The sequence below is a fragment of the Pollicipes pollicipes genome, unplaced genomic scaffold (assembly GCF_011947565.3).
Source record: "Pollicipes pollicipes isolate AB1234 unplaced genomic scaffold, Ppol_2.1 Scaffold_4881;HRSCAF=5763_pilon_pilon_pilon, whole genome shotgun sequence".
NCBI lineage: Eukaryota > Metazoa > Arthropoda > Thecostraca > Pollicipedomorpha > Pollicipedidae > Pollicipes > Pollicipes pollicipes.
In genome coordinates, this window is record NW_023596576.1 from 55,811,810 (window position 1) to 55,839,351 (window position 27,542).

Here is a 27,542-nt window from a genome sequence, read left to right on the forward strand (position 1 = left end):
TGCCTGCTTGCCCGAGGTACAGCATTGCCAACATCACGTCGACCGTTGTCAGGTGTCACTATGTATATAATCGCGGGATACCACACTTTCTTCGCCCCGCAGCCATTTCAGGAATGGGCGTCGGCGTGACGTCGCCGTGTGAGGTGCCGCGTCATACGCCGAGTGGGCTTGCTCCAAGTAGTGAATGGACTTCCATTTGCCAATGAAGGACGGGCCCAGACGCTGGCCGGGCTCTTGCCGCGTCGCCTGAGTCCAGTTGCTCATTGACGTACGACCCGGGCCCCGCCCTCCGAGGTGGCGTCATAAATACACGCCAATGGGGAACGCCTTTCATGCCAAACGTGGGCACAAGAAGAATCGGCTGGTTAACCGCATGGAGACATACAGTGCCCAGGAATGGCGCACTTAAATATTATTTCACACACAAAATAAAGATATAAAGGCATCAGGCCAATACATAGCTACAAGGACTCATCGAAATTGGCCTACTTCAGGTTCTGCAAGCATCTTCTCGACACTAATACTACACCTGACCTGCCTAAATTCGGCTGTAAATGAGATCCTTAGACCAGTAGAACTTATCCAAATACATTTTAAGTGCTGCTGGGGAGGGACTTGTCACAATCCGTGCGACAGTCCATTCCAACGGTTCACTACTCCTTAACTCGCTGACATCTGCCTCTTCATAGCTCTTCTCCATCTTGTGTTTTTTAAAACTGGTTTCCTCTAACTCTCGGCCAAATTTCCACTGTTCCTTACAGATCTCCCTTGTCTACCCTCTCATGATCTTCAGTACCTCCATCCTCAGTGCTCAGGTCCAACTCCCGGCCTCCCATTTTATAGCCAATGCCCTCCCTGTCAGAACTACCCAAATGCTGCCCAAACGCTAATGAACTAAAAATTAACTACCCAAATGCTAATGAACTAAAAATGAACTACCCAAATGCATTACCTCACACTTGCCACATTGAATGAAATCTGCCGCGGAATACCTGCCGTCCACAGGTGTGAATCGAACCGAATCAAATCACAGATTTAAGCCTGTGATCTGTAGCTAAATGAATCGTTACCGATCACACTTTACGCATGGGGTAGTAACCTGTCTGTTTGCCGGACACATAAACCGTCAACAGCACATCGACCGTTGCTATGCGTTGCTATGTCAGTGCCGACGACTGAGTTGTAAACAAGCGCATTTACTACGCCTTCCGGCCGCATTCGGGATGGGTTTGAGTCGTGACGTCATAGATAAAAGGAATGAGCTTACCGCGAAGTAAGGAATGGGCTTCTATTGGCTTATGGAGAACGGGCTCTGAGTGGCGGTGCAGCCCGCCGCGGTCAGCTGAGTGGCGGCGCAGCCCGCCACGGCGCGGCTCAGGGTCCCGCCGGCTGCCAGATGTGGGACGGAGCAGCGGAACCACGGCTGCAGCTCGGCGCCGACAGCCGACGCCGAGGAGTCGGACAGAGCCGAACTGAAGGCGAGCCGGGTCCGGGTCGGGGTCGGGGTCGAGGTCGGCGTTAGAGCTTAAATCGGTGTCGAATCATAGTCGAAACTGATATGTGGGTCGGAGTCGGAGTCGGAGTCAGCATCAGAGTTTGCCAACGAGCGTGGGATGGAGTCGGGGCCGGATTCGGAGTCACAGGAGAACTCAAATACGAGTCGGGTAAGAGGCCAATGTCGTGGCCGTAACCAAAGGTGGGAAGGGGGTTCGGAAGCCAGCGGTGCCGCTTTCGACCTGGGATACTGATTGTAATAGGTTCCAAGATCTGTGCACCGATGTAATTTTCTCGGGCCGAGACGCGCAGAGGCTCTGCGGCAGAAAACTACCTGCGAATGCTGAGATGTCGGCCACACAACCTCCACGAGCCGCGCCGTCAGGCCCCCCCCCCCCCCCCCTTGTCCGGCTGCGAACAAACAGGCGCGCAGCTTCCACGCCCGACCATTTGTTTGTGTAGTCGCGTTAATATATCACGATTTACAGCGGCGCTGGGCCGCGGCGGCCAGGCGCCGACACCGCGGCAGAGGCTAGCGCCCATGTGACGGTCGCCGACACGTTCCGCCAATGGGCGAGCCAGGATCGGGAACTCCGCGCGCTGATTGGCCGGCCGACGCGTATCTCGGCGGCGGGCGATAGCCTCGCGCCGGGCGCTGCAAAGCGTAGGATTCTTTGTTCGGCGCGCGGCGCCGGCTGCCGGCGCGCGGCCGCCCAGTGCCGCGTGGACGGCGGAGCGTTGTGTGCGTGGCGAGGGGGAGTGGAGCGCCACCACGCCGAGGGCCGTGGACGGCTCGGCGGCTAGGTGAGGTCCGGGCGGCGCTGCGCCCCATGTGCTGCGAGTGTGCGCCGCTGGGTGCGGACCGGGCCGCGCGCGCGTGAGCTCCGAGAGCACCGGTGCTGCGGAGGCGGCGGTGCTCCCGGCGCCTACCGTGGCCGGTGGGCGATGCCGGAGGTCCCGTGTGTGCTCTGCGGTCGGTGCTCTGACCTGTGTTCTGGGCGTGGTGTGTTCCGGCGGGTGAAGCGGTCCACCCGGTGACGCTGTCGGGCGATTCGCACCAGTGTCTGTTGGGCGGCTGTTTATGGAGGTTCGTGACGCCCCGATGCTAGGTCGTGACGGTTTGGAGTTCGCCTGTGCAGCACCGTTTAGGGCCACAATGAATGCAGGCCGCGAAGTTTGGTGCTCTTACACGCCTTTGGAGCCCTAGTGGTTTGCTAACTGCTAGTGTGCTCCCTAAAACTGGTTTATTTACTCCCGGTACGAAACATTTTCTAACGATATTCCTCTCACCATTACTCATTCATCGTTATGCAAACATTTGCAGGTGGGATGGTCATAGGCGTTCAACTGCAGACAATTGTCCACCGGAAAGGTCATGCTGTATGCCCTTCCCCTTCATGATCTGCTGGTTTTCTTGATTGATCCGTTAGACGGCGACAGCTGCCGCCTGCCGTTCCGTGCTATCCGCTGCAGGGCCTACGGCTCCAACAGCAAACGCATGGGTCGAGTCATGCTTCTTAACTGGTTCTCGACAAGATGCGTGCGCGCGGTACTGCCATGGGTCACCGGCTCGGGGCAGATACATGCGGTTGCAGCTTCCTCGCAGTGCGCATTCCGTGGAGCAGCCACCACATGAGCTGGACGACCCCCGCGAGGTTCGTCTCCCACGGGGGTTCGTTACGGCTCTGCCGTAAGGAACGTTACGGTCGGGGTTCGAATCGCCCGGGTCTGGCCGGTCGGGGGGTTTGACTCGCCCGTGTCTGGCGGCTGCGGTCGGGGTTCGACTCGCCCGTGTCTGGCGGCTGCGGTCGGGGGGTTCGACTCGCCCGGTGTCTGGCGGCTGCGGTCGGGGGTTCGACTCGCCCGTGTCTGGCGGCTGCGATCGGGGTTCGACTCGCCCGGTCTGGCGGCTGCGGTCGGGGGGTTCGACTCGCCCGTGTCTGGCGGCCTGCGATCGGGGGTTCGACTCGCCCGTGTCTGGCGGCTGCGATCGGGGTTTCGACTCGCCCGGGTCTGGCGGCTGCGATCGGGGTTCGACTCGCCCGTGTCTGGTGGCTGCGGTCGGGGGGTTCGACTCGCCCGTGTCTGGCGGCTGCGATCGGGGTTCGACTCGCCCGTGTCTGGCGGCTGCGATCGGGGTTCGACTCGCCCGTGTCTGGCGGCTGCGATCGGGGTTCGACTCGCCCGTGTCTGGCGGCTGCGATCGGGGTTCGACTCGCCCGGGTCTGGCGGCTGCGGTCGGGGGGTTCGACTCGCCCGTGTCTGGCGGCTGCGGTCGGGGGGTTCGACTCGCCCGTGTCTGGCGGCTGCGGTCGGGGGGTTCGACTCGCCCGTGTCTGGCGGCTGCGGTCGGGGGGTTCGACTCGCCCGTGTCTGGCGGCTGCGATCGGGGGATGCCGGATCAATCGCGCCTAGCGCCGGTATTCGCAGGCGCGGCCACGCCGGCGTGGCGGGGCTCGGGCTGAGGCGGGCCGAGCCGAGCTGAGCCGGGCCGGGCCGGGCCGGGCCGGGCCGAGCCGGGCCGGGGAACGTCCGTCCACTTGTGCCCGCCGGCTGACCCCACCGAAGCGATAACAATCTGGGCTCGCGCGGCCGGCGCGCCGCCGGCAGGAGGGGACGCCGCGTGGGGGAGGGTCGGCCCGCCTCGGGCACAACCCAGCCGCGGCGTTCCCTGGCCGCAGTGGAAGCCGATCAGCCCGGGTTAAGCCCTGACCTATCTCCAAACCTCTCGGGGCGTGTTGACTGTGGGCGCTGCCGGGCCGGCATCCGAGGCTCGGCGCGCCGCGCCAGATAAGAACGGACGGCCATGTGACGCCACGGCTGGTCCGTGACGTCGTTTGTTCAGAAGTCGTTGCTGGCTGCGCCGGTGATCTGGCTGACTTCACTGTTGTCGGGAGAATCCCAGAGGCTCAACGGCGGGGGTCAGCAGCACTGGGAGGCATGGCGCTGAAATTACAGCCCGACTTTATCGACGGGATTTCCGCATGGGGGACGTTCGTGCCGTCGGGTTCTCTGGCGACCAGCCTGGCGGCCAGCCTTCCCACCCTGACGTTTTTGTCCTTTCCCGCTTCCCCTGCCGCCCCTCCTCCATTGCTCGTCAGTCGCTTCCTCGCACTTTATCCGCTCCCCTCCCTTTCAATCCCCTCGGCCTTATGCCGATTTCAGCCGCGCCGGCCGGGGACGTGCCTGCCTCCGGGCCGGGCGCTGTTTTCCCGACGCTAATCCGCCATACATCAGTGTGCATCAGCTTTATTTCGTCGCCGCACGGAACCCGGTCGGAATTTCTCCGGTGCCCGATTGGCGAGTCGGCCGCGCGCGCGCGCTGCCCGACTATCGAATGCGCCTGTGGAAGCCATCGGGCGGCGGCCGCCGTGCCGGCCTTGATGAGCTTGGTGAAGGCGGCTGTTCCACTGCCGTGTGAAATACGACTCTAATTGGTCGGCCCGGTGCGGGAGGCCGGCGACCACTATCCCGGCCGATAACGTGCTTTACAGACGACCTCAAAGAGCAGCCGGCGGGCGCGACGCTGGCGCCAGGTGGAGGTATAATGTCATCTGACGCCGGCGATTTGGGTGTGGCGGCTCTCCGGACTGGGCGCCCGCCCGCGCACTCGCCGCGCGAACCAGCCCCTGGTTGTTAATGCGGTCAGCTGTTTGTTTCTTTCATTAAAATAAACTTGTGGCTTTTCAATGGACTGCGCGAAGGTATTTGGGTGGACAGTGCGTGCATTGTGCGTGGATGCATATGTGACTGCTCACTGCTTTGCAGCGATCCGTTTTGGGAAGACCTTTTGGAGTTCACGTATTGCAAAACAAGAATTTGTGTTTATGCATAACAAGTTGCACCTTTCTCAAATGCCCGGCGTACCTTCATCACCAGCCAAACAAATTGCAGGAAGTGCACTATCAGTTTTGTCGCCCAATTGACACATTTTGGTCATAACCATCACCATCCAACCAACCTAAAGCCCGTTACGTATATGTGACGTTTTCCACAACAATGACAAAATAACGCCCTTGGCAGTACGCAGCAAAGAATGAATGACGCCGTGGCAGCCCGTAAGGCCCATTGCCACTTTCCGGGCGGGAGCGTCGTCGGCAGATCCTGGCGGACGCCGGCGCCGGCCTGGTCGAGCCAGATTACAGATCCTGCAGCGGGGCGGCGAAACTAAACCGGGCTCCGTTTCCGGCCGGGCTGCCGGCGGCGGCCGGGCCCATCCCGGCACGGGCGGCGGCCGCGCCCCGGAGCCAGCTGACGCCCGGCCGCCGACCAGTCAATAATGACACCGGAGAGGCCGAGCCGCACGGCCGCGGCCGCACCGCGCCATCTTGAGATCGGCCCGAGTGACGCGGCGGGCACGTGCGGTGGCGCACCGCCGCCGGCTCCCGTTGTCCGGTTTTTCTCGGCGCGGCGACGGGCGCCGGTACAGGCCCGTCGCGCCGCCGCTACGGACTCGTCGCGATGCCGGCAGGTGGTGCGTCGTTTTTGTCGTCGGGCGGAGGGCGCCGCCGTTCGACAGACGCGGCGAGAGTGGCGCCGCCGGCCGTGGCGCGACGCCTCGATAGATACGACTAGCTCCCGCAGCGGTGCCCGGAGAGTCAGCGCAGCTTTTTCGCTGCGGCAAAAGACGGGAGAAATCCGACAGTGATGTAAAGGAGCGGTTAATTAGGCAGCGCGATGCGGAGGAGTTGATGGATTACGTGCTCCACTGCCTGGAAAAGTACGGTTCAAGGCGCGCGGCCTTCACTGCGAGGGCCAGGGGCCGTTTTTGTGTGCTGTGCGAACACTATGTGCATTCAGTTCGCCGCCTACTCAACAGGCGATGTGCCAAGGGCGGCTCTTGATAATTGTGTTCAGAGGGCAGAGGTCATAAGATACAAGATACAGAGGTCATAAGATACAAGATGCATAGCGCGATACATTCACGTCAATGGGTTTCGTCAGTGCACAAGTAAGGCAAAGGTCGCTAGTTGGCCGATGGTCGTGGATCTTCATGTATTCATGGAGTACGGACACAGAATGCCAGACGGATCGGCCGGTGCCGCATATCCTCATCTCTCAGATGTGGACACAGGTCGGTTTCAATTGTCATCAATAGAGCTTGACACGGCCATGACATTATCAGGTCTGTCAGCTTAAATGTCTCGGGCTTATACACCTCGGCGCTCCGTCTCGCGCTGTGGCATGCACATTTTTGACAGCAAATTAATCCACCGCAACTTACGGAAACCAGACAAATATACGTGCCAAGACAGTCGGAATAAGTGCCGTGAATGTATTTGTGGTGCTTGCAAGATCATGTTACATTAGACATTGGGACGGCGGTAAGATCGATGACGATGCCTGTTGTGCTTCTGTATCACTGGTAGGCAGAGGAGCTGGGTATGCATTATGAAGCGCTAAAAACACCCGTGTTGTGCAGACCCGTCCAAGAGACATAAAACCATGGCGCGTCGTTGTCTCAGGGATGCGGAAAATTGTGAATTGAGTTGGTCGGGCGGGTCAACGATCCGCGAATGGCTGTACGCCAGATGACGTAGTGAGTCACGGGACCGGTCTCCGGTTGGTCAGAACTAAACAGGCGCTATTATTTGGTATAGAGATATGAAGACATCGCGATTTGGCAGGCAGTGGTGGTAGCCGGCGATTTCTCCGAGTGTTATCCAATTACAGTTCGAGGAGAAGTCCGCAGATCGCGGCTGAGATGCGGCCTTTCATGGTCGACTGGCGTGACAACAATACAGAACGGCATCGGAGGTGCTGCTGTGCTTCCGGTGAAACCAAACACATCTCCAGCATAGTGCGTGGATTTCTGTGATGCCCTATTCCTGGAATATGAAAACATACCAAACTGGGGAAAATTAGTCACTCTGCCCATTTCGGATTATGATGTGATAGCCTTTTTCGGCGCATCCCATCGCATCAGCGTGGACATACGCAGCGGCTCATGTTTTTTTTCGAGGCGCATGATGTAGGCACGTGAACTCAGGCTATATGCCATGGCGGTCCGGTTTGCGGTCCGGTTTTTAAAGGGCGTAATTGCTGGTGTTGCACATACACTCGTGGTCCAAGCGGTTTCGGTGCGCGCCTGATGCAGGCTGATCAGGTGGAGCGGCGGAGCTGCTGTGCGCCTTTTACGGATCCGGTAGTAACGGTGCCGTGCTAGCATGAAACAAGCTCGGTTGCGGCATTCCTCACGAAAACATGTCAGTACGCCAGCCGCACACCTTATGTGGCTCGGTGCCTAGCCCTTAGGTGTTCCGCCGCCGTTTTATGTGCTCTTGAGCAGTGGTGACGCTTATTGAGGACTTGGGGAAACTGCCGAACCGAGCACGAGAGCCCATTTCTGTACTTTTTTTTTGCCTTTTTTCATAGCCTTAGATCTTGAGATAGTATTTGATAGCTTAGATGGTGATGAAGCTTCTCTTGAAGGCATTCGATAGCCCGAACTTATCTTGTGGACTTAATCTATCACTGGACTTAATCACCTATGCAGCCGTCCATATTTGCTCTTAACTTTTTCTTAATAACATGTGTGTCTGGTGAGGCTTTTTGGTAGCATTTTACTTTGATTTTTCGATGAGAAACAAAGCCCGCTTACGCGCCGAACAAGCATCGCCTGCCTGGTGCGAGCAAGCAAAGCATGTACAAGTAGCAAGGGTGTGTCTGACCCAGCCTAAGCCAAGCGCCGGACTAAAAGTCTTCGCTAGGATCAAAATTCCGGCAACATCTTGGCCACAGGTTTGGCCAACATTTTAAGCCTAGTTATTTTGCACCACCATATGCACTAAGGATCTTGTGCACTTCAGGCCCCTGTGGGGGGGGGGGGGGGGCACCTCCTCAGCCGTCTCCTTGGCTTTATCGCCAGCCTGGATAGCTGGGTCTCGTTTCAGTTCCCAAGCTGCTCCGGGGGGGGGGGGGGGCTGACACCGCCACCGCTGCTGAGCTGAAGTTAAGACATGTTGTGGAGTGTAAACGGGAGCTGGTCATGTGTTCGGGCTCCATGGAGCGCAGCCTTCGGTGCCGTGGCTCTGTTCAGATGCGCGGCGGCGTTCTTGCGGCTCGTGCGCTCGTGTTGTGACGGCGGCCCTGTGGTCACGCGCCGCCCCTTCGTATGTTGCAGCGTGCAGCCGGTGATCTACCATGAAGGAGGGCACGCCTGCCGAACCTAGGTCAACCCCGAGGTCAGCGGAGGCAGCCGGCGGCGGCGGCGGCGGCGGCGGCGGCGGCGCGGCCCCCGTCACCAACTTCGAGTACGACGACAACGAGTGGGACGTGGGCATCGGCGACCTCATCATCGACCTGGACGCCGACATCGAGAAGAACAACGACAGCGCGCCGACGGCGGCGCCGGCGGCCGGTGACGGCGCCAAGATGGGCGTGCGCGCGCAGCACTCCAGTTCCATGGACAAGGGGCTCAAGATGAAGATCAAGCGCACTTCCAAGCCGGGCCGGTCGTCCGAGGCCAAGCACGAGATCGTGCACGTGGATAGCGCGGCGCGGGCGGCGGCAACGGCGGCGGGGGCGGGGGCGGGGGCGGTGGCCGGCGTGGCCGAGCCCAGGGTTGCAAAAGTGGTGGGCAAACGTGCCGTGCACAAGAAAGAGCGCCGTGACAAGGACGCCGTCAAACAGGAGAGGTGCGAGAACGGCGTGAGTGGTGGTGAACGCCAGGAGGACGGGCCGGCCACCGAGCACGAGGAGCCCGCGCCGTCGCCGCCGGCCAAGCGGCACAAGACGGATTCCCCCACTCAGGTATGCGTCTGCCGGCCTGGCGTTTTTGTGGCCGTGTCTGGCTTTGTATGCGACGGCACGCGGCGGTCGCTCGCCCCGCCGGGCGCTGGCGGACGGCTCGAGAGCACCCCGCGTGGGCTTCAGGAGTAGCCAGCTGCCGCCGTCCTGCTCGGGCAGTGTGTGGGTCGAGCGGGGACGGATCTGTTGCGCTTCCGTGTGACAATGCGTGCGATGGCTATGCACCAGCCCGTTGCGATGGCCGCGGGCTGGTGGCTACGTGCCGCGTGCCGAGACCACATTTTGCTCAGCTTTGATGGGGGAGGGGGCGCTAATCGCATATGTTATCTCGTGAGGCCTGTGGTCATGCGTGAAAAGATTGACCCCAGAGCGTCATTACGGTGCAAGCATCCGGTCATTTCGTTCGAAACCTGACAATCCCGGTCACTTCATCATGTGTCGTGGCCGTCGGGAGGGATCCGCGATCGTTTGTCGCAGCCGTCGGCATGGATACGTGATACGGTGGCCCATGCTCCCTGGCTTAGAGTGCTTCTACTATGCAGTCAAACCGTATTTATTGACGCATCACTTCAGACCAATAGCTGTTACGTCACTAAACCGTCACTGAACACTGCCGCTGCAGACCGTAACCCACGGCGCTTGCGTGCCAATGGTCCGTTTGAAAGAGCTGTCTCCGTTGCCGGCTGCGAAGCCGTGCAGGGCAGCCGGTGCCGCCCGCGGTCGCTGAGGTCCCGGACCTTGGCGCGGCGCCAAACGGAACTCGACTGCCCGCCCCGGGGATAATGGGATAATAGCACACATTTATACTTAGCTCTATCACCGCGGATCATTTGTCAGGTTTGAAAATGCTGCTGTTCAGCGCGGGCCAGCTGACCTTCAGTTGTTTGACATGTATTTTGCCCCGAAGTTCTATTGAGGTTAATTCAGTATCAAGATGCTTGTTCCCAGGCTACTCACAGACCAGTTCCCAACACTATCAACACAAAGAATATCTCTGTCGAAAACCGGGGCTTCGATGATAATGATCGGAATCAATGGACCTTCCTATCCTTGCGTGCCGACCATCGATATACATATAACAAGCCGCTGCTGTGGTTAACAACTCCCCCCCCCAACCCCACCCCAACCACTCTGCACCGCCGCGGCCGAGACTCGTTGCGCTCCTCCCCGCCGGGCTAACCTGCGGCTTCGCGGCGCCGTTGTCATTTGGTGGCCTCGACTTTGCGACGGCCGGGTGGCTGGGGCGAGTGGTCACCGGCTGCCGACCGAAAACCAATGAAAGCCCGCCACCGCCGCCGGGCCTGGGACGGGACACCCCTGGCACTGCGTCTCGCGGCCCGCATGCCTCCGGACTGACGCTGTCGCCGTTTTTCTGTGCGTTTTGTTGCGGTTATTAATTTCAGCGACGTTTTCTGCCAGCGCTCGGCCAAATGAACCGGAGCCCATCCGTGTTCGGGTTGAGTAATGCTTGTTTACCGAGGCTGGTTTTTATTAACTTGGCTGCGATCTGCTCTCGACTCTCGCTGTCAGCTCTCTCCCAAATCAGGAGCTGGTTTATGTGGCGTGTCCCGCGGCTATAAATTGTGCTGTTACATCTGGTGACCTCTGGGGTCACTAATCGCCCTCAGGCGAGCACGCCGTCAGGCAGGCGTCGCGGCGGGTCGGTACCGTTTCTCAGCACTCGACAGCGCTATAGAGCGCGGCTGGCAGCGTATCAAGGACTCGTAAAAGGAGCAGGTATTTTTATGAAAAGAAGTACATTTTAGGTTTTCAAGTTTTTTCTTTTTTAGCGGGGAGGTTTTCAAAGTATCTTGCCGAGCCCTTGAGAGGGCAGGGCAGATCAGTATCACAGCGTCCAAACGTAAAATATGGCACTATCTGACAACGCAGAAATTGGACGAAGGATATGCGCCTTCTTCAGTTTTTTTTCAACTATTTTGAGAGTACGGGCGAAAGCCGCTTGCGGGGGGCCTGCTTATCTGAGCCTGGACACCTTATTAAAGTGCCTACTGTTAAAAGCTGGCATTATTCAGGCGCAGGATCGGTGCTCATTATTCAGGTCGGGTTTTTAACCTTTGCACCATCATTGTTCCGCCGTCATTGCAGCTCGCCCCTCCCCGCCCACCCGGTCGCCCCAGCCTGAGCCGGCTGTCTGTCGCCTCGCCACCCGTTAACTCGCACATCCCGCCCAGGCGGTCAGCGGAATGTGCCCTGTAGATCCAGTAACCGCGCCCTGCACGATGATCGCGTCACACGACGCTCCGCCGTGAGGCTGCTCATTTGCGTGGGACCACGTCTGCGTCTGTCGTCTGCCGGTCGGCCGCCGGCACGCAGAAAATGCGGGCGGTGATTGGCTCGTCTCGCCGGTCGCTCCGTGACGTCACACCCTTCGCCCGGCCGCCCTGAATGCCGCCGCAGCCCGGCCGGCTGAGGCGGTAGGAGAATCTGCTCCGTTAGTATCGCCCGTCATCCCGGTCCGGCTCGGGCCGGACGGCTCGGAGCTGGGGGACAGACAGCGCACGGTTTTTGTCGGTCCGCGCCAGAGCTGCCGCGCGGCCCGCTGGCCTGGTGATCGAGCGGCTGGCCGGGGCGCCACATCGCGGCCGTCGGCGCCAGCGCGATCAGCCGGACGCTTGGCGCAGGTGTGCACGACTTTCACCCCGGGATCCATTAATTAGCCATCTGGCAAGCCTGGCCCGTTTTCATAGCTAATTTAGAAGGCTCCAAAGGATGCCCGGCGCTCTCGGGCGCGCGCTTGACGTGTTTTCGGTCGGTAGGTTCGCGGACGATTGACGAGTTTTCGGTGTCGTCTGCTTCTGACGGGCCGACTCGTCTCTCTTGAAAATGGCTCCTTGGCCGAGTAGGGCTCCCTTCAATGTGTCCTTAGGCCCCAATGGCGACGGCGAAGTGGGCTAGCGACGCCCCGTATTAAAGTGGGCCAGCGACGCCCTCCGAGGGCTCGTGGCGTGTATACGGCGCTGAGCCTCGCATGACCGTTCAGTGACGTATGGGAGGAACGTCACGGTTGGGCCGTACTGGTGAAAATGGCGAGGCGCGCCGACTCGCGGCGGCGTGTTTTATGGGTTTCGCACTTGCAGCTAGCTGTGATTCGGTTTTCTCCTCTGCGATAGGCTTAGAAAGGCTTCGGTTTTCTCCACTGCGATAGGCTTAGGAATGCTTCGGTTTTCTCCGCTACAATAGGCATTGGATATGTGGGATTAGCCCATAGTGGTCACATGGCATGCATCATAAAATGAACCAAGTTTTATTGGCGCTTGAGAATGGGGTGGGCCAATGGGTGTGGGGGTCCGTGCCAAGCAAACCTATGCTATTCCAATCGGCTCTTCCACAAGACAGACGGCAGTCTCTTCGCCCACCACCCGCGGGACCCGGCCAGCACGCACTCCTTCCCCGTCTGGACCGTTCTCCGCTCCTGTGTGGACCATTCTCCACCCTCATCTGGACCGTTCTCCGCCCCCGTCTGGACCATTCTCCACCCTCAGCTGACCCGTTCTCCGCTCCCATCTGGGCCGTTTTCAGCTCCCCAGCCCCGTATGAACCGTTTTCTGCTCCACCTGGGCCGTTTTCCGCTCTCGTCTTGGCCGTTCTCCGCCCCTGTCTGGGCCATTCTCCGTCCTCGTCTGGACCATTCTCCGCCCTCATCTGAACCGTCCTCCGCCTTCATCTGGACCGTTCTCCGCCCCGTCTGGACCATTCTCCACCCTCATCTGGACCGTTCTCCGCCCTCATCTGGTCCGTTCTCCGCCCCTGTCTGCGCTGTTCGTCGCGCTCGTGTGGACCATTCGCCGCCGTCGTCTGGCCGTTCTCCGCTTCCATCTGGCTGTTAACACTCCGTCCTCCTCTGGACCATTCTCCGTCCTCGTCCAGACCGTTCTCCGCCCTCGTCCGGACGGTTCTCCGCTCCCGTCTGCGCTGTTCGCCGCGCTCGTCGGCGCGCGCCAGCCGTCGCTGCGCCCGGTGTTTTTTGTCTGACTTTCACCGGAGCGCGGTGCCGGGCCATCGGGTCGGCCAAATGGACGCGCTTATCGTCCGGCGGCGTGTGACCGCCCGCCCCCTCGCCGCCCCTGCCACCATCGTGTCGTCATGTCTCGCGCGTTCGTGGGTGCGCTTCCTTTGTATTGCGCGTGCGGTGGGCGCGGAGACCACGGGGCGCCATGGGCTGGCACCTCGCGTGCCAGGGTGGCGAAGGAGCGCGTACATGACTTATAGCGATTTGGGGCAGGCGGCTCACAGCGGGCCAGGTTCGGGCGGGTGTCCCCCGCTCCGAACCGTCCAGTTCGCGACAGATGCGGCTTGGTTGTGCACTCCGTGCCGGTCGTGCTAGGTGGTCTCGTGATGCATGATAAAGGGCGCTTCATGACCCCATTGCCGTGCAAATGCACGTCACAGCCGCCATAACCACACCCGTCCCCAGCCGTGTCTTGCCAATAGAGCCGCGGCGTCTTCTGTCGCCCCTTCCCATTAGAGCTGTAGATTTGTGCTCGCGTGCCCACGAAGGGCGGGTTAAAAAAAGAGCAAGGCATTTGTCAGCCATGGCTGATAATATGGTGGTTTTTGCAGGTTCTCAAAGCATGCAATTCGCAAAATTATTGCTTTGCATGTTCCAAAAATGTAAACGAATTTGCGTTTAATTTGCACAAAAATACAGATCAATCCAACCCCCAAAGTCCTTGGTCGTTTGCTTGTTTTGTGCGCTTCTGCCATCTCTTGTCTGTGTTATATATCTGTGCACAGGTCTACATGAAAAACAAATCAGTTAAAGAATATGGTGGCAATAAAGCATTCAATACATTAGTGTATCCTTCATTTCTGCTGGTGACTCCCTACGATGAATATGGCCAACATTGCACTAAACTGAATACTTGCGGGTAACGCCGACCCAGCCTGGCAGCACAGTGGGCTTGCCGGGCTGGAACCCCAGCTGACCAGAGTTTGGAGGACTGCGGGATGACGTTGTGGAAGAAGTTGTCAGGCTAAATTTCAGCACATATTCATTCATTTTGCTCAGGAGAACTAACTGATTTTGTGTTTAGAACGTGCGCACACCACGTGCCAGCGATGGAGCTTTGCGTTTAGGCCAAGTCTTGACTGACTTTTACGACATATTTCTGGTGTAGAGGTAGCTATTAAAGATCTGTGTCTAAGCGAGAGACTGGCTGGGCTCACGCCATGGACTTCTCGTTTGGATCAGTGACGGCGTCAGCCCTCGGTGGCAGATTTTCAGATCCGGGCTGTGGGGCGAGGCGGGTTTTCAGAACCTGCAAAAGTGGCAGCTCTGCTTCCCATCCCCCTTCCCGCCGCCGACGGTCGGGTCCAAGGTGGCGCTGCGGCAGTGGCGGCGGCGGCGGCGGCTCCGATCATCACACGAACCGCTCGCTTCCGGTCGGCGCGTTATTGCTGTACCTGGCGTGCTGGTGAAGCTCCCCCCCCCCTCGCAGCTGGCAGCCGGCCAGCCGTGGGAAAATGCGCCAGGGACCTGCACAGGAGGTGTTTAGAGCCGGCCATGGACGCCGGGCGGCGTCGGTGGAGCGTGGGCAGGGGTTGGCCGGAACGCCACTTTCGGATCGGAGAGCTGTGTATTGTTGCCGACGAAACGCCAGTCGTTAACTGCCCCAATCACCACACTCAGCTCAATGTTTACAACCTAGCGCGGAAGCGAATGACTTCTTGCGTTCCTGGGCATTTCAATGGTGCAGTGGATGTTAGCACTGGTCGTGCTTAGCTCGGGTTTACTCCACAGACCTTAAGGTCGGCTTGTTGCCCAGTGTAGACGTCATCTTTGCCTGCCGCTTTTTTGTGAATACACGTACGCAATATCATTTAATTTACACCTTTCACGATGTTGATACTGGTGTGTTAAGCATGCTAATTTATACAAAGATGTACAAAGAAAAGAACGTCCTGCTGTATGCTAGTCTCTGTTTTAAATCCCTGGATAAACTTATCTAAATATTCGCAAACGATGTCCACAGGCTTTCACTTACTGTCACTCAATCCGGCTACAAGGCAACATCTTTTATGTATCGGTCATGGTGTTCTGATAAGATCCCCTCTTTCCTCCTCCTCCTCCTCCTCTCCTCCTCTTTCTCTCTTCCTCTTTCTCTCCCTCTCTCTCTCTTCCTTTCTCTCTCCCTCTCTCTTTTGTCTCGTTCTCTCTACCTTCTGCTCCCCGTTCCTTCTATCGATCTTCACGTTACCACTCTCCCTTCCTCCTTCCCTCCGCCAACTAGCCAACCTGACCATGTGCTCTTTACTCTCCACCCTGCCCGCTGTGGACCAAATTACCCCTTCCCGACTAACCATGAATTCTGGCCGGACAATTAACGAGCTGCCGCCTGGTAATTGCGTCGGCATTTAGCCAGCCGTGCCTCGTCTTTCACCGGGCGGGCCACCGCGCTGCGTGGGCCGCCGCCGCCCGGCCTCAGCACGGCACGGCGCGGGTCAGCCTGCCCTGCCCCCCTCGCTCCGGCGCTAAGGCGCGGGCCGCGGCCGTGGCCGCCCATCCTCAGCACGGCACGGTGCGTGTCAGCCTGCCCTGTCCTCCACGCTCCGGCGCTAAGGCGCGGGCCGCCGCCGCGATCGCCGGCACGGGGCTTCGCTGTGCACGCGCCGACGGCTCCAGCTACCGGAGCGGCTGATGGCTGCTAGCGGCTTTTCTTTTGTTGGTGGTTGTGAGTTATTGCTGCTGCGCTGAGGTGATAGGAGACGTATTGCAGCTTCTGTCGGAAATTAGGTGGAACGGCGCATATGTCCCCGGCAGCCTGAGCCGGCGCTCAATTATGGGAATGGTCGGCGCGGCACCCGGCCTCCCGCAGTGGAAATGTGGACGGTTTTTGTGGCCGTTTCTGTAGCTCCATCGTGCTGTGTTTATGACGGGGCTTTTAGTTGAGTGCGATTTGTGGTTCACCATTTCCTTTTTACCCTTAAAAATGGCATTGGCGTTGGTCACAGGTAGACCGACAGATTACAGTGGCGATGATTTTACCGCGGAATTAGTCACGATTTTGCTGCCAGGTGATTAAGGTATGGTGGACGGTGGCATACTTTCCCTGTCAGATGTAGTGATGCGCAGGCCAAAGGTAATCCCACAAAAGGGTCTTCATGATTTTAGGAATTGACTGTCGCCACAAACCACCTGCCATCTCAGTCACCTCTGGGGGCGGGAGGAGGGGTGAGGTAAAGCCATGTGCCGAGTAGAGCCTATGGCATGCAGCCGCACCAGGTGCACATAGGGAGCTACTCAAATGGTGGCCGATCGATACAGGACTGACCGATCGATGACCGCTGACTGACGATCGGTGACTGACTGGTGACCCCTGACTGACGATCGGTGATTGCTGACTGACGATCGGTGACTAATTGGTTACCGCTGACTGACGATCGGTGACTAATTAGTGCCCGTTGACTGACAATCGGTGACCGCTGACGATCGGTAAATGATCGGTGACCGCTGACTGAGGATCGGTGACCGGTGACTGATTGGTGACCGCTGACTGACGATCGGTGACTGATTGGTGACCGCTGACTGACGATCGATGGCCGCTGACTGACGATCGGTGGCCGCTGACTGGCGATCGGTGACTGATTAGTGACCGCTGACTGACGATCGGTGACTGACGATCATTCACCGACTGGCGTGACGATCGGTGGCTGACCGGTGACCGCTAACTGACCGGTGACTGATCAGTGACCGTCAACTGACGATCAGTGACTGACCGGTGACCGCTGACTGACGATCGGTGACCACTGACTATTGGTGACTGCTCGGTGACCGCTGACTGACGATCGGTGACCACTGATTGACGATCGGTGACAGATTGGTGACCGCTGGCTGGCGATCGGTGACTGACGATCATTCACCGACTGACGTGACGATCGGTGACTGACCGGTGACCGCTGACTGACCGGTGACTGATCAGTGACCGTCGACTGACGACCAGTGACTGATTGGGGACGGAGGGGGTGTGCCGCGTCGGCACCGGAGGCTCGCTGCGGTCGCACTGTGAGCCGGCGCCGGGCAGCGCTATCCAGCCTCAGTCCGTTCCGGGTCCTGGCGGATTGACGGCATGCTGAAGGCCCGACACCAATGCTGTGCACCTGTGCCTGCCCTCTCCCGGGTGGTGTCGGTGCACCTGTGTCTCCCCTCTCCCGGGTGGTGTCAGTACACCTGTGTCTGCCCTCTCCCGGGTGGTGTCGGTACCCCTGTGCCTGCCATCTCCCGGGTAGTGTCGGCACACCTGTGTCTGCCCTCTCCCGGGTGGTGTCTGTACACCTGTGCCTGCCCTGGTGTCTGTACACCTGTGTCTGCCCTCTCCCGGGTGGTGTCGGTACCCCTGTGCCTGCCCTCTGCCGGGTAGTGTCGGCACACCTGTGCCTGCCCTCTCCCGGGTGATGTCGGTACACCTGTGTCTGCCCTCTCCCGGGTGGTGTCTGTACACCTGTGTCTGCCCTCTCCCGGGTAGTGTCGGCATACCTGTGTCTGCCCTCTCCCGGGTGGTGTCTGTACACCTGTGTCTGCCCTCTCCCGGGTGGTGTCTGTACACCTGTGTCTGCCCTCTCCCGGGTGGTGTCTGTACACCTGTCTGCCCTCTCCCGGGTGGTGTCTGTACACCTGTGTCTGCCCTCTCCCGGGTGGTGTCTGTACACCTGTGTCTGCCCTCTCCCGGGTGGTGTCTGTACACCTGTGTCTGCCCCCTCCCGGGTGGTGTCGGTACACCTGTGCCTGCCCTCTCCCGGGTGGTGTCTGTATACCTGTGTCTGCCTCTCCCGGTGGTGTCTGTACACCTGTGTCTGCCCTCTCCCGGGTGGTGTCTGTACACCTGTGTCTGCCCTCTCCCGGGTGGTGTCTGTACACCTGTGTCTGCCCTCTCCCGGGTGGTGTCTGTACACCTGTGTCTGCCCTCTCCCGGGTGGTGTCGGTACACCTGTGTCTGCCCTCTCCCGGGTGGTGTCGGTACACCTGTGTCTACCCTCTCCCGGGTGGTGTCGGTGCACCGGCTCCCGGTACGGCGCTCTAGCGGGTCGCATGTGCCGGTGCCAATGGCAGTCCGACCGCTGTGAAAAGGCAGAGCGGTCCGTACGGGGCGGTGCTGGCGGCGCGCCGGCCATCGGAGGCCTGAGCCGTGGACACGTGCTTGCGGCCCGCACAGCATGGTCCGGACGGCCATGCTGTGGTATTAGCATGACATGGCATTGTGTGCTGCGCAGTGCGCACTGCGCTCTGGACATTTGGAAGTGCGCACTGCGCTCTGGACATTTGGTAGGCCCAATGCTTACATAGAGGACACTGAAGAATGCTGAACACAAAACACGTAACACTTGACGATAACTACTTTCCCACTTGGACACTGGTAACAATGAACAGTGGGAACATGGCACGAAACGTTGACAACTGAACAGCGCCGACAGGTGCTGTGTAGACTGGGCGTCGACCTGCCTTGTGGTAAGCACGTGAGCCGCGCGGCGCCAACTGGCTGCCCCGCCCTTCAGTTGTGAGTGCAGGCCCAAACCACCGGGATTAGGCCATGTCGTAACACCTGGACCACTGACCGGGAAAGGCCGCTGCCGCTTGGAAGTGCAGGGGGCGTCATTGGTCGTCCTTGAAGCTGCTGCGGAGTTGGCTGCCCCGAGTGAGCATCCACATGCCCATGGGCGCCGCGTCCACATGTCATACCCATGTGCTCCGCGTCCATATGCCATGCCTGCGCTAAGGCTGTCATGCGCTTATTTCGCTGCCTGGACAAATCGGCGCCACAATCACCTCATTGTAGGTGTTCAAATATCCCGGTTTGTTGTTGGCCCAATCCAGTTCCGTCCTGTTATCGATGTGCATCCCAAACAGTGGGGAGACTGGGGGGGGGGGGGGGTAAGGGGAGGGGGCTGCTCGCTGTATAACGAGGCGCCGCCTGTATCAATCAGCCAGTGTGTGCACGTTGTATTGTGTGCGATGGCTTTCGCACTACGTTGTATTGTGTGCGATGGCTTTCGCGCCACGTTGGGTAGCGGCGGACCTAAAGCGAGGCTGAGTTACCAAGGCCGCATTCCGCGGGGATGTTACAGCGGAGGGAATCGGCGCTCCGATACACGAGACACGCCTGACTGAGACCCACTGGAGCCCATACATGAGAATGAGACCCACTGGAGCCCATACATGAGAATGAGACCCACTGGAGCCCATAGACGAGACTGAGACCCACTGGAGCCCATAGACGAGACTGAGACCCACTGGAGCCCATAGACGAGACTGAGACCCACTAGAGCCCATACACAAAACTGAGACCCACTTGAGTCCATACATAAGACTGAGACCCACAGTAGCCCATACACGAGACTGAGACCCACTGGAGCCTATACACGAGACTGAGACCCACTTGAGTCCATACATAAGACTGAGACCCACTGGAGCCCATACACGAGACTGAGACCCACAGAAGCCCATACACGAGGCTGAGGCCCACTGGAGCCCATACACGAGACTGAGACCCACAGGAGCCCATACACGAGACTGAAGCCCACCGGAGCGCAGTGAATTCAGACTTCATTTCGGGCCGAAGCCTGCAGCAGCGGGTGTTCCGCTTATGTAAGTGGTCGGTTAGCACACCTAGGAATGCGGCTGGTCGCGCTCCGGGCTTTCCACATCCAGTCGCTCTGACGGCGTATTACCACCGGGCCGCCGCCGCTGAGGCCTGTCGTGGCTGATTCCATCTGGTCTGACGTGTGACATCCTGGTCATGTCTGCCGCGGTGGGGCCGGCCGGAGCTCTCGGGCCCGATTTGTCACACGGCTGCCGACGGCGGTGATAGCCGCGGCGACCCGACGCCAACCAGCTGGCCGGCGCTGCGACAGCTAGCCGGGCCCGGCCGAGTGACGGCCACACGGTGGGATAACAGGACAGGGCCCAGCTCGATCTGCAGGGCCCAGCACGGCCTATAGGGGTCGCTCAGCCCAGCAGGATCCGGCACGGCCCAACAGGGCCTAGCTCAGCCCAACAGGGCCCAGCACGAACCAATAGTGCCCAGCACGGCCTGCAGGACCCAGCTTGGCCTGCAGAGACGCGCTCGGGCAGGCGCCCGCCGGCCGACTGGCGCGTGCCTGACGAACTCCTTCTTCAGATACAACTTGACACGTTTGCCCCGGCAGAGCCCTGCAGCGAGTCCATGTCCGTCAGACCATCAGACACTCCAGGCTCCGCACAGTTCGCTCAGTACAGTCGCGGGTGGTCGCTCCAGGCTCTGCGCAGTTCGCCCCGTACAGTCGCGGCTGGGCCAGCAGGCTCTGCACAGTCCGCTCAGTACAGTCGCGGACGGGCCAGTAGGCTCTGCACAGTCCGCTCAGTACAGTCGCTCCAGGCTCCGCACAGTTCGCTCAGTACAGCCGCGGCCGGGCCAGCAGGCTCCGCACAGTCCGCTCAGTACAGTCACGGCCGGGCCAGTGGGCTCTGCACAGTCTGTTCAGTACAGTCGCTCCAGGCTCCGCACAGTCCGCTCAGTACAATCGCGGCCGGGCCAGTATGCTCCGCACAGTCCGCTCAGTACAGTCGCGGACGGGCCAGTAGGCTCTGCACAGTCCGCTCGGTACAGTCACTCCAGGCTTCGCACAGTCTGCTCAGTACAGTCGCGGACGGGCCAGTAGGCTCCGCACAGTCCTCTCAGTACAGTCGTTCCAGGCTCCGCACAGTCCTCTCAGTACAGTCGTTCCAGGTCAGGCATCCGCACGGCAGTCTCTCAGTACAAGTTCCGTTCCAGGCTCCGCACAGTCCTCTCAGTACAGTCGTTCCAGGCTCCGCACAGTCCTCTCAGTACAGTCGTTCCAGGCTCCGCACAGTCCTCTCAGTACAGTCGTTCCAGGCTCCGCACAGTCCGCTCAGCACAGTCGCGGCTGGGCCAGCAGGCTACGCACAGTCCGCTCAGTACAGTCGCGGACGGGCCAACTAAGGCAGAATGGCAGGCGGCTGACAGTGACGGATGACTTCGGGCGAGTTCGAGCGCCGCGCGGTCGTGCCCGGCGGCTCCACGGGCTTGATGCTGTATGCTGCAGCACCGCGACAGCTGTTTATGTTGACCTTGTGTTGGCGCCGAGGACGAGATGATGGTGGTTGACTGACCGGATGAATGGAGTCTGATGCTCTCAGTGTTTTTGTATCGTTATGTGCGGGGGTTTGCGGGACCTCATCCAGACGCTGTGTGTTTGTGGAAGGCGTACGACGCTTTCATTGCGGGGTTGATAACCCGTTCTGAAAAATCTGGATCAGGAGAGTGGCTGACAACCGACCAGCAGAGAACTGACGACAGGGGCAGCAGAGGTTTATTATGTGATTGGCCCAACCGATAGGTGCCAATTAACGTGCATAATTATTACATTGCGGTGGTGGCAAGAAGCGATCCATTGATAATCACAAGCACTCAACAATATTTACGCCCGGAAAAGCTCGTCCATTTTGGAGCCCTGCTCTGGTGACTCCGTCACTAACGACGCTCTCAGTGCCAGCAAAAGGCGGCCACGTAACGCCCGATCTGTGCCGGACTCACTTGAGTCAGCATCGACCCGAGCGTCAGTCGTCTCCGTCGTCCGCTGGGTCTGCGGGACGTCTGGTGACTCACGGTGGCCGGCGGTCTCTTCTGATGGCTGTTTGCTGTGTGCCGCGGTTGCGACGCCGCGGCGCTCGGAAGCGGGTACACCGGTGACGGTGGGGTGGCGCCCGTCCCCGGACGGTCACAGTCGGGGGTCACGCCACTGATAACCATGTCATGTCACTGATCGCAGGTCATGTTACTGATTACAGCGTCATGTCACTGACCACAAGTCATGTCACCGATCTCAGGTCGTGTCACTGATCGTAGGTCATGTCACTGATCGCCGGTCATGTCACTGATCGTGGGTCATGTCACGAATCGCAGGTCGTGTCACTGATCTTAGGTCATGCCACTGGTACCGCATCATCAGGACCCAATCATGGGAAACAGACACACCGACTTTTACTGTCGGCTCGGGACGCTCCAGCGTGATACGGTCCCGGTGCGGGCTGCGATCTTGCACTCGGCTGGCGGGGGGGGGGGGGGAGAGCTCTTGCGAGGCGTTCGACATGAGAGCGGCCCGGTGGGGCCGACTGGGCCGTGCCGCAGGTCGCCGCCGCCCAGTCGGCGCCGGTGCTCCCCGCTCTGCCCCGCCCCAGACGTCTGAGCCCACACCTCTCGGCACCGGCGTGACCGTGGGGCTTCGAGCGGGGGGGGGGGGGGGGGGGTGAATGGTCGCGGACGGATAGCCCCAGCCCCAAACACGTTTAGCTGGCGTCCGATGGTGCTCGAGATGTGGCTATTTTCCGGTCGGCCGGACGTTCCGGTGGCCGTTCTGGTGGCCGTTCCGGTGGGCGAGTGCGACGCGCCGCTTCGTTGCCCGGCGGGCCGCGTTGGCAGCCTCCGTCACAGCGGCGCCAGTTCCGGCGCCAGGTCCGGCGCCCGCTGGCAGCGGCCGCTGTCGGCACCGCCTTAATCACGTCAGTAAAGAACATGGTAGGCGGCGCGGTGGCATTGGCTTTATCGATTGGAACCGGTCGACGATATTAAATGAGTCACATATCTTGTTTGCGACGCATGGCCATTCAGTGCTATTTATACGTTTGGGAATATTCGTTTTGAAAATGTTCGCCACGCGCAAGCGCCAACGTGTGATGACGCTGGGTCGGTCGGATATTCAAGTTGTTGAGTTACCACTCAACCAGGAGTTGATTTCTGGCGTTGGTGAGCTGCTACATTTACTTGATCGCCTGCATGAGCACATCACTCATCAATAATGACTGCTATTTGACTAAATGACAGCGCGGCGGTTCGCTGGAGCTGTGCAAACCTCATTTAACTTGGCTTTGGCTTTGCCCCTCCCGCTGCCGGCCGGAGCTGTCAGGGCCAGGCCAAGCAGTGCGTTCGCTGCCGGCCGGGATCACCACCATCTGCCTCCCGGCCGGATCAATGTGCATTAGGCTGGAGAACGCCGGCCCGATATTGAATTCGACACGTGCGGGAAAGGGAGGGGGCTGCGGCGGCGCGCGGCGGCTCGTGCGTGTGCGCGTGTGCGGGGGGCGGAGAGCCTGCCGCAGCTAATTCGTGCCAGCCAGCGCCGTCGCGCCCGCGTCGCCGTCACGGTGGGTCCGTCGACGAAACGCCGCCGCCGCCGCCGCCGCCTCCGTGGCCGTGACCGCCGGCGGCGGCGTCTGCGCCGCCAGGTGTTTCCCACCGGAGGGGGGGGGGCGCTGGCGTCAGCTGGCCGCGCGGACGCGGGCCTCGAATCGACCCTCACGGACTCGGCCGGACCGGGCCGGCTCCGGGTGGAGCCCAAGGCCCGGCTCACTAGGCCGAGGCAGGAGACTCGAGCACGCCTTTGGCAGATAGTGCGTAGGTTTCGTCTCAGGGGTTGCGGTTCCATCACATTTGTTGGATACGTGTGTGCGCGTCAGACATCAAAAACGTATGCGCTTCGTTCTTGGAGAGCCCACACAATATGTCTGCGAGGCGGGGAATTTGAGTAAAACGTCGATTGAGGAAGCCGCGCGCCCAATATGTCACAGCTTCGTATGAGAAGTCCGTCGGCCATCACTCCGGACGCGCCTTCTCGAGAGATTTTGCACGTCGTGCCTTCTCACCACCGCGGGGATCCTCCTGGCCGACGTGTCCCTCCCGGCACGGCCGCGGCGGCAGCCCGGTCCTGGGCGGGCGGACACCCGAGCCCGCCCGGGCGGACCCACCGCGAACGTCGGCCGCGGAGGTGGCGGCCAGCTGACGGATTGTCGGCCGCATCCGAGGCGGTGTTTTGTTTGACGGCGCGCCAGCCGGCGTCGCGCCCAGCTTGGCGGCCGGGGCGCCAGGCGGCAGCGCGCGCTGCGCCACGCGTGTCCTCGCCGCGTTGACAGCTGCTGGCGGCGTCGGAGCCGGTGCGCGACGCGCGACGCCGCGGCCGACGGCCGGGCCGCCCTATCGGTCCATCTTGATTGCGGCGGCCGGCGAGAGGTGTCGCCCCTGCGCCCGTCTATATTTATTGGGGACGTCGCTGGTAGCTGTCAGGCGCGCGGACGCGGGCCGTGGGCACTAATGCGAGCATGGACGTGTTCGGAGGGGCACGGCCCCCGCTCCGCACACCCGGCCACGCTGAGCCAGCCAAGCGGCTGTCTAGGTGATGAGGCGTACCGGTGAGGTGAACACCAGATGGCTCCGTATCTGTCTGGGAGTTTTGGATGCTTGGATGAAAGCCGCCCTCGGAACTTTGGCTGGCTGTTTGGTCTTGTTTTGTCGGTGAAATTGCCTTCGTGCGGTGCGCGCCGCGATCCGACCTGAAATCAATTGTTGCTCAAGGTAACTGCTTCCGTAACTGCCCGAGGCGTGGCTGTTTTCATCTGGAACACGTCCAGCTCGCCGGTTCCCAGGCCGGTCTGCTCGAGCGTGGACGGTCGTGCACGGCCGCGTCCGTGCCTGCCGGCGGACTTCATGTCATTTTGGCCTGCGCTGCCACCCGAAACCTTGGTTTAAGCCTTAAGCCTCGGTTTGGTTTAAGCCTCGTCTGCCACCCAGCTGGGGAACAGCGCTCTGCAGTGTGGCTTTAGCGGTCGGGTGCTTAACCTGTGACTCACACTTATCTTGCCTCTCACAATCACGTGTGCAGTTCACGCTGTTGCAAGTGCGCTTTTAAGAACGCTCTTTGATTGCGCTCGGTTATCACAAGTGGGCCAGTAGTGTTGAGCCCCATTACTGAGGGCTCTGCGGTCTGTAGCCGACCACGGACCAACGGCACCGCTCGACGTTTCGCAACCGTTGCATGCTGGTGTGTGGCACCGACGCCTTTCAAAATGTTTTAGTATCTTTGTGATGTGTTTCGGTGTCCAAGTCTACTTCTGGGGCTGGACTGCGCCCTGGTTCCCATGACTGAGTACGTGAGTGCCGTGTCGACCTGCCATGGCATGCCGTCCTCGGTCGTGGCGTGCCGCCCTCTCGCCCCGATGACGCCAACCCCGGCCAGGCGTGACCTGACCCGCCTTCGCCGGCGCCAGCCTGACCGGCCCCACCGTAGCCTCACCTGACCTGACGTGACCTGACCCGTGACCTGTTTCAGGGCGTGTCGGACATGTGCGTCGGCACCGACGGTCACGTCAGCCAGGGCACGCGCATGGAGCCCGACTGCCTGGGGCCCTGCGAGCCGGGCACCACTGTCAACCTGGAGGGCATCGTCTGGCAGGAGACGCACGGAGGTGAGCCGGCGGCCAGAAGCGGCCCACCGCCGCCGCCCAGCTGCGGCGGGCGGGGCGTCATTGGGACCGCTGCACGACGGCCGGGCTGGCTCGGTCGTGGCTCGGATCAGTATCGGAGTCTGGCAACCTGGTCTATCGGGCCACAATCCATCCACTTTAGAGCCCCGTGTTGGCGACTGGCGGCTTGCCGGCGGGGTTGGCGCCGAGCTCCGGCCGCCAGGTCAGCGCCCCTCTCTGGCGGACCTCGTGCGCCAGCTGGGTGACAGGCCGAGCCGCAGTCGGCTCAGTCGGCGGCGCGGCCGCGAAAACTCAGCTGACCGTGTGGTCACGCAACGGCAGCCAGCGACTCGCGGTCGCCCGCTCAGCTGTCGGCCCTGCACCGCTGGCGGTGCGCCCGCGACCACACCGAGGCGTCCCGTGAAAAACGGCGTGTTTGGGGCGGGAGAGTTACGACTATTTTCAACATTTTCCGGCCGCGGTCGGGTGAGGCCGAGGGTGTTCGGGCATAATAGCCAGTGTTGTGATTGCAGGCCTGAGTCGTAGATTCGGTTATGTTGTGCAAAGACATACAGATATATGTCCGTATCGAACACCCATACACTGCTGTGCTACATCGAGATGTCCGGTTCGGATGTGGCAACGCGGAATCACAGATTGGAGTGATAGCCAGTGTCGCCTCGGAGAACCAGCGACATTTACAAAACACCTTTGAGAGCCCTTGCAGCTCCTTCTCCACCAGATAACCGTCTGTTTTCGGTCTATCCTATCTTGCCAGGGATCCCTGCGACCAGCCTTTGTAAAATCGCGTCCCTGGTGGCCTATCTGGGCGTGGCTCAATGCCATCTAGTGGGCAGCTGGTGAACCATTCAGTAACTGCCAGGAATATCCCCGCCCCTGAGCGGTCTTTGGCGAAGAATCCCTGCGGTGACGTCAAAACGTCAGCTTGTTTGTTGGTGTGCATGTCTTAGTGACAGGAATAGACACTAGTGGATCTGGGTTCTGGCGGTATTTTTCCACCGTGGCGTATAGCTTGTTGCTGTCATTCTCCTCACGGATGCGTCGATCCAGCATCTGGCGTTACGGTATTCCCAGCCCGCCTCTGTTGAGTCTGGCCAGTTTGAATTAATGAGCTCTCAGAACCGATGCAGAGATGTGTGCCTTTGAACTCGTAACCATGCGGTTGTTATGAGATGGCCTTGGTGTTAGGCGCGGTCACACGGCGGCTGTCGTTCGGAGGCTGGGAGCCAACTGGCTTCATCGTCTCGCTGGCGACTTATCACACCTTCCGTGATCACCACCTGAACAATTGCGCGCGAAAAGGAACAAGGCCATCTGCCAAGTCCGGGACATGTCGTTATGATACCAAAGCTTTGCCAGTCCTTTGTCCTTATTCACTGAGCGTATCCACATCGAGGCACGCCTCTCTTGCGGCGGGAGGAGGAGCACGGTCAGCCGTGTGCAGACCGGGCGGTGGGCGCCGGTGGCGCTGACCGCGCTCCGCGGCGCCCTCGGTGTCCGCCAGCCCGTCACGGCCATTCATCTTGCCGGCGTGGCATGTAACGACAGAGCGGCCGCCGGCGTCGGCGGTGATTAAAGGGGCGACGAGGTCGCACCCGGGCCGCCGCGACCCTCCTCCCTCCGTCAACTGTACCCGGTGCGGTCGACGGGCTCGGGGTGCCAACAGGCCGGGGCGGGACGGGGTGCCGCGGTGTTGGGCCACAGGGGCGGGGCGGTTTTTGCCCGGCCGGTTAATGTTAATTAACAAGCTCGTTGGTATGCTAACTGGGAGTGGCGGCCACCGCCGGACGGCGTCGCGGGCAGACAGACTCATCGCTGTTATTGGTGGCCATTTACAGCAACTCGACTGCCCTCATGCACCGCTCAGAGCACAACACATGCGATAGACATTGCTTATGCACAGGTGCATGGGATGTCATACATATTGCTGGACATCGCGCATTTATTACACAAGTTGGGTGCAAGGGCACACAACACCCGTTCTTCGTGGCGCGGCTGTGCGACTCACGGTGATAAGGTGCATACATTACGT

General features: G+C 60.2%; 1 protein-coding gene across 1 annotated transcript in view; it reads left to right on the forward strand.

The window, feature by feature from the left end:
• The first annotated feature begins 2,214 nt into the window (after positions 1–2,214).
• Positions 2,215–27,542, forward strand: part of LOC119100618 (zinc finger protein 608) — a 31,788-nt gene continuing 6,460 nt past the window's right edge. The window contains exons 1-3 of the mRNA XM_037223695.1: positions 2,215–2,298; positions 8,618–9,246; positions 25,357–25,492. Of these exons, the coding sequence (XP_037079590.1) occupies positions 8,638–9,246; positions 25,357–25,492 (745 nt within the window). The 5' untranslated portion in view covers positions 2,215–2,298; positions 8,618–8,637. The remainder of the gene's footprint in view (positions 2,299–8,617; positions 9,247–25,356; positions 25,493–27,542) is intronic.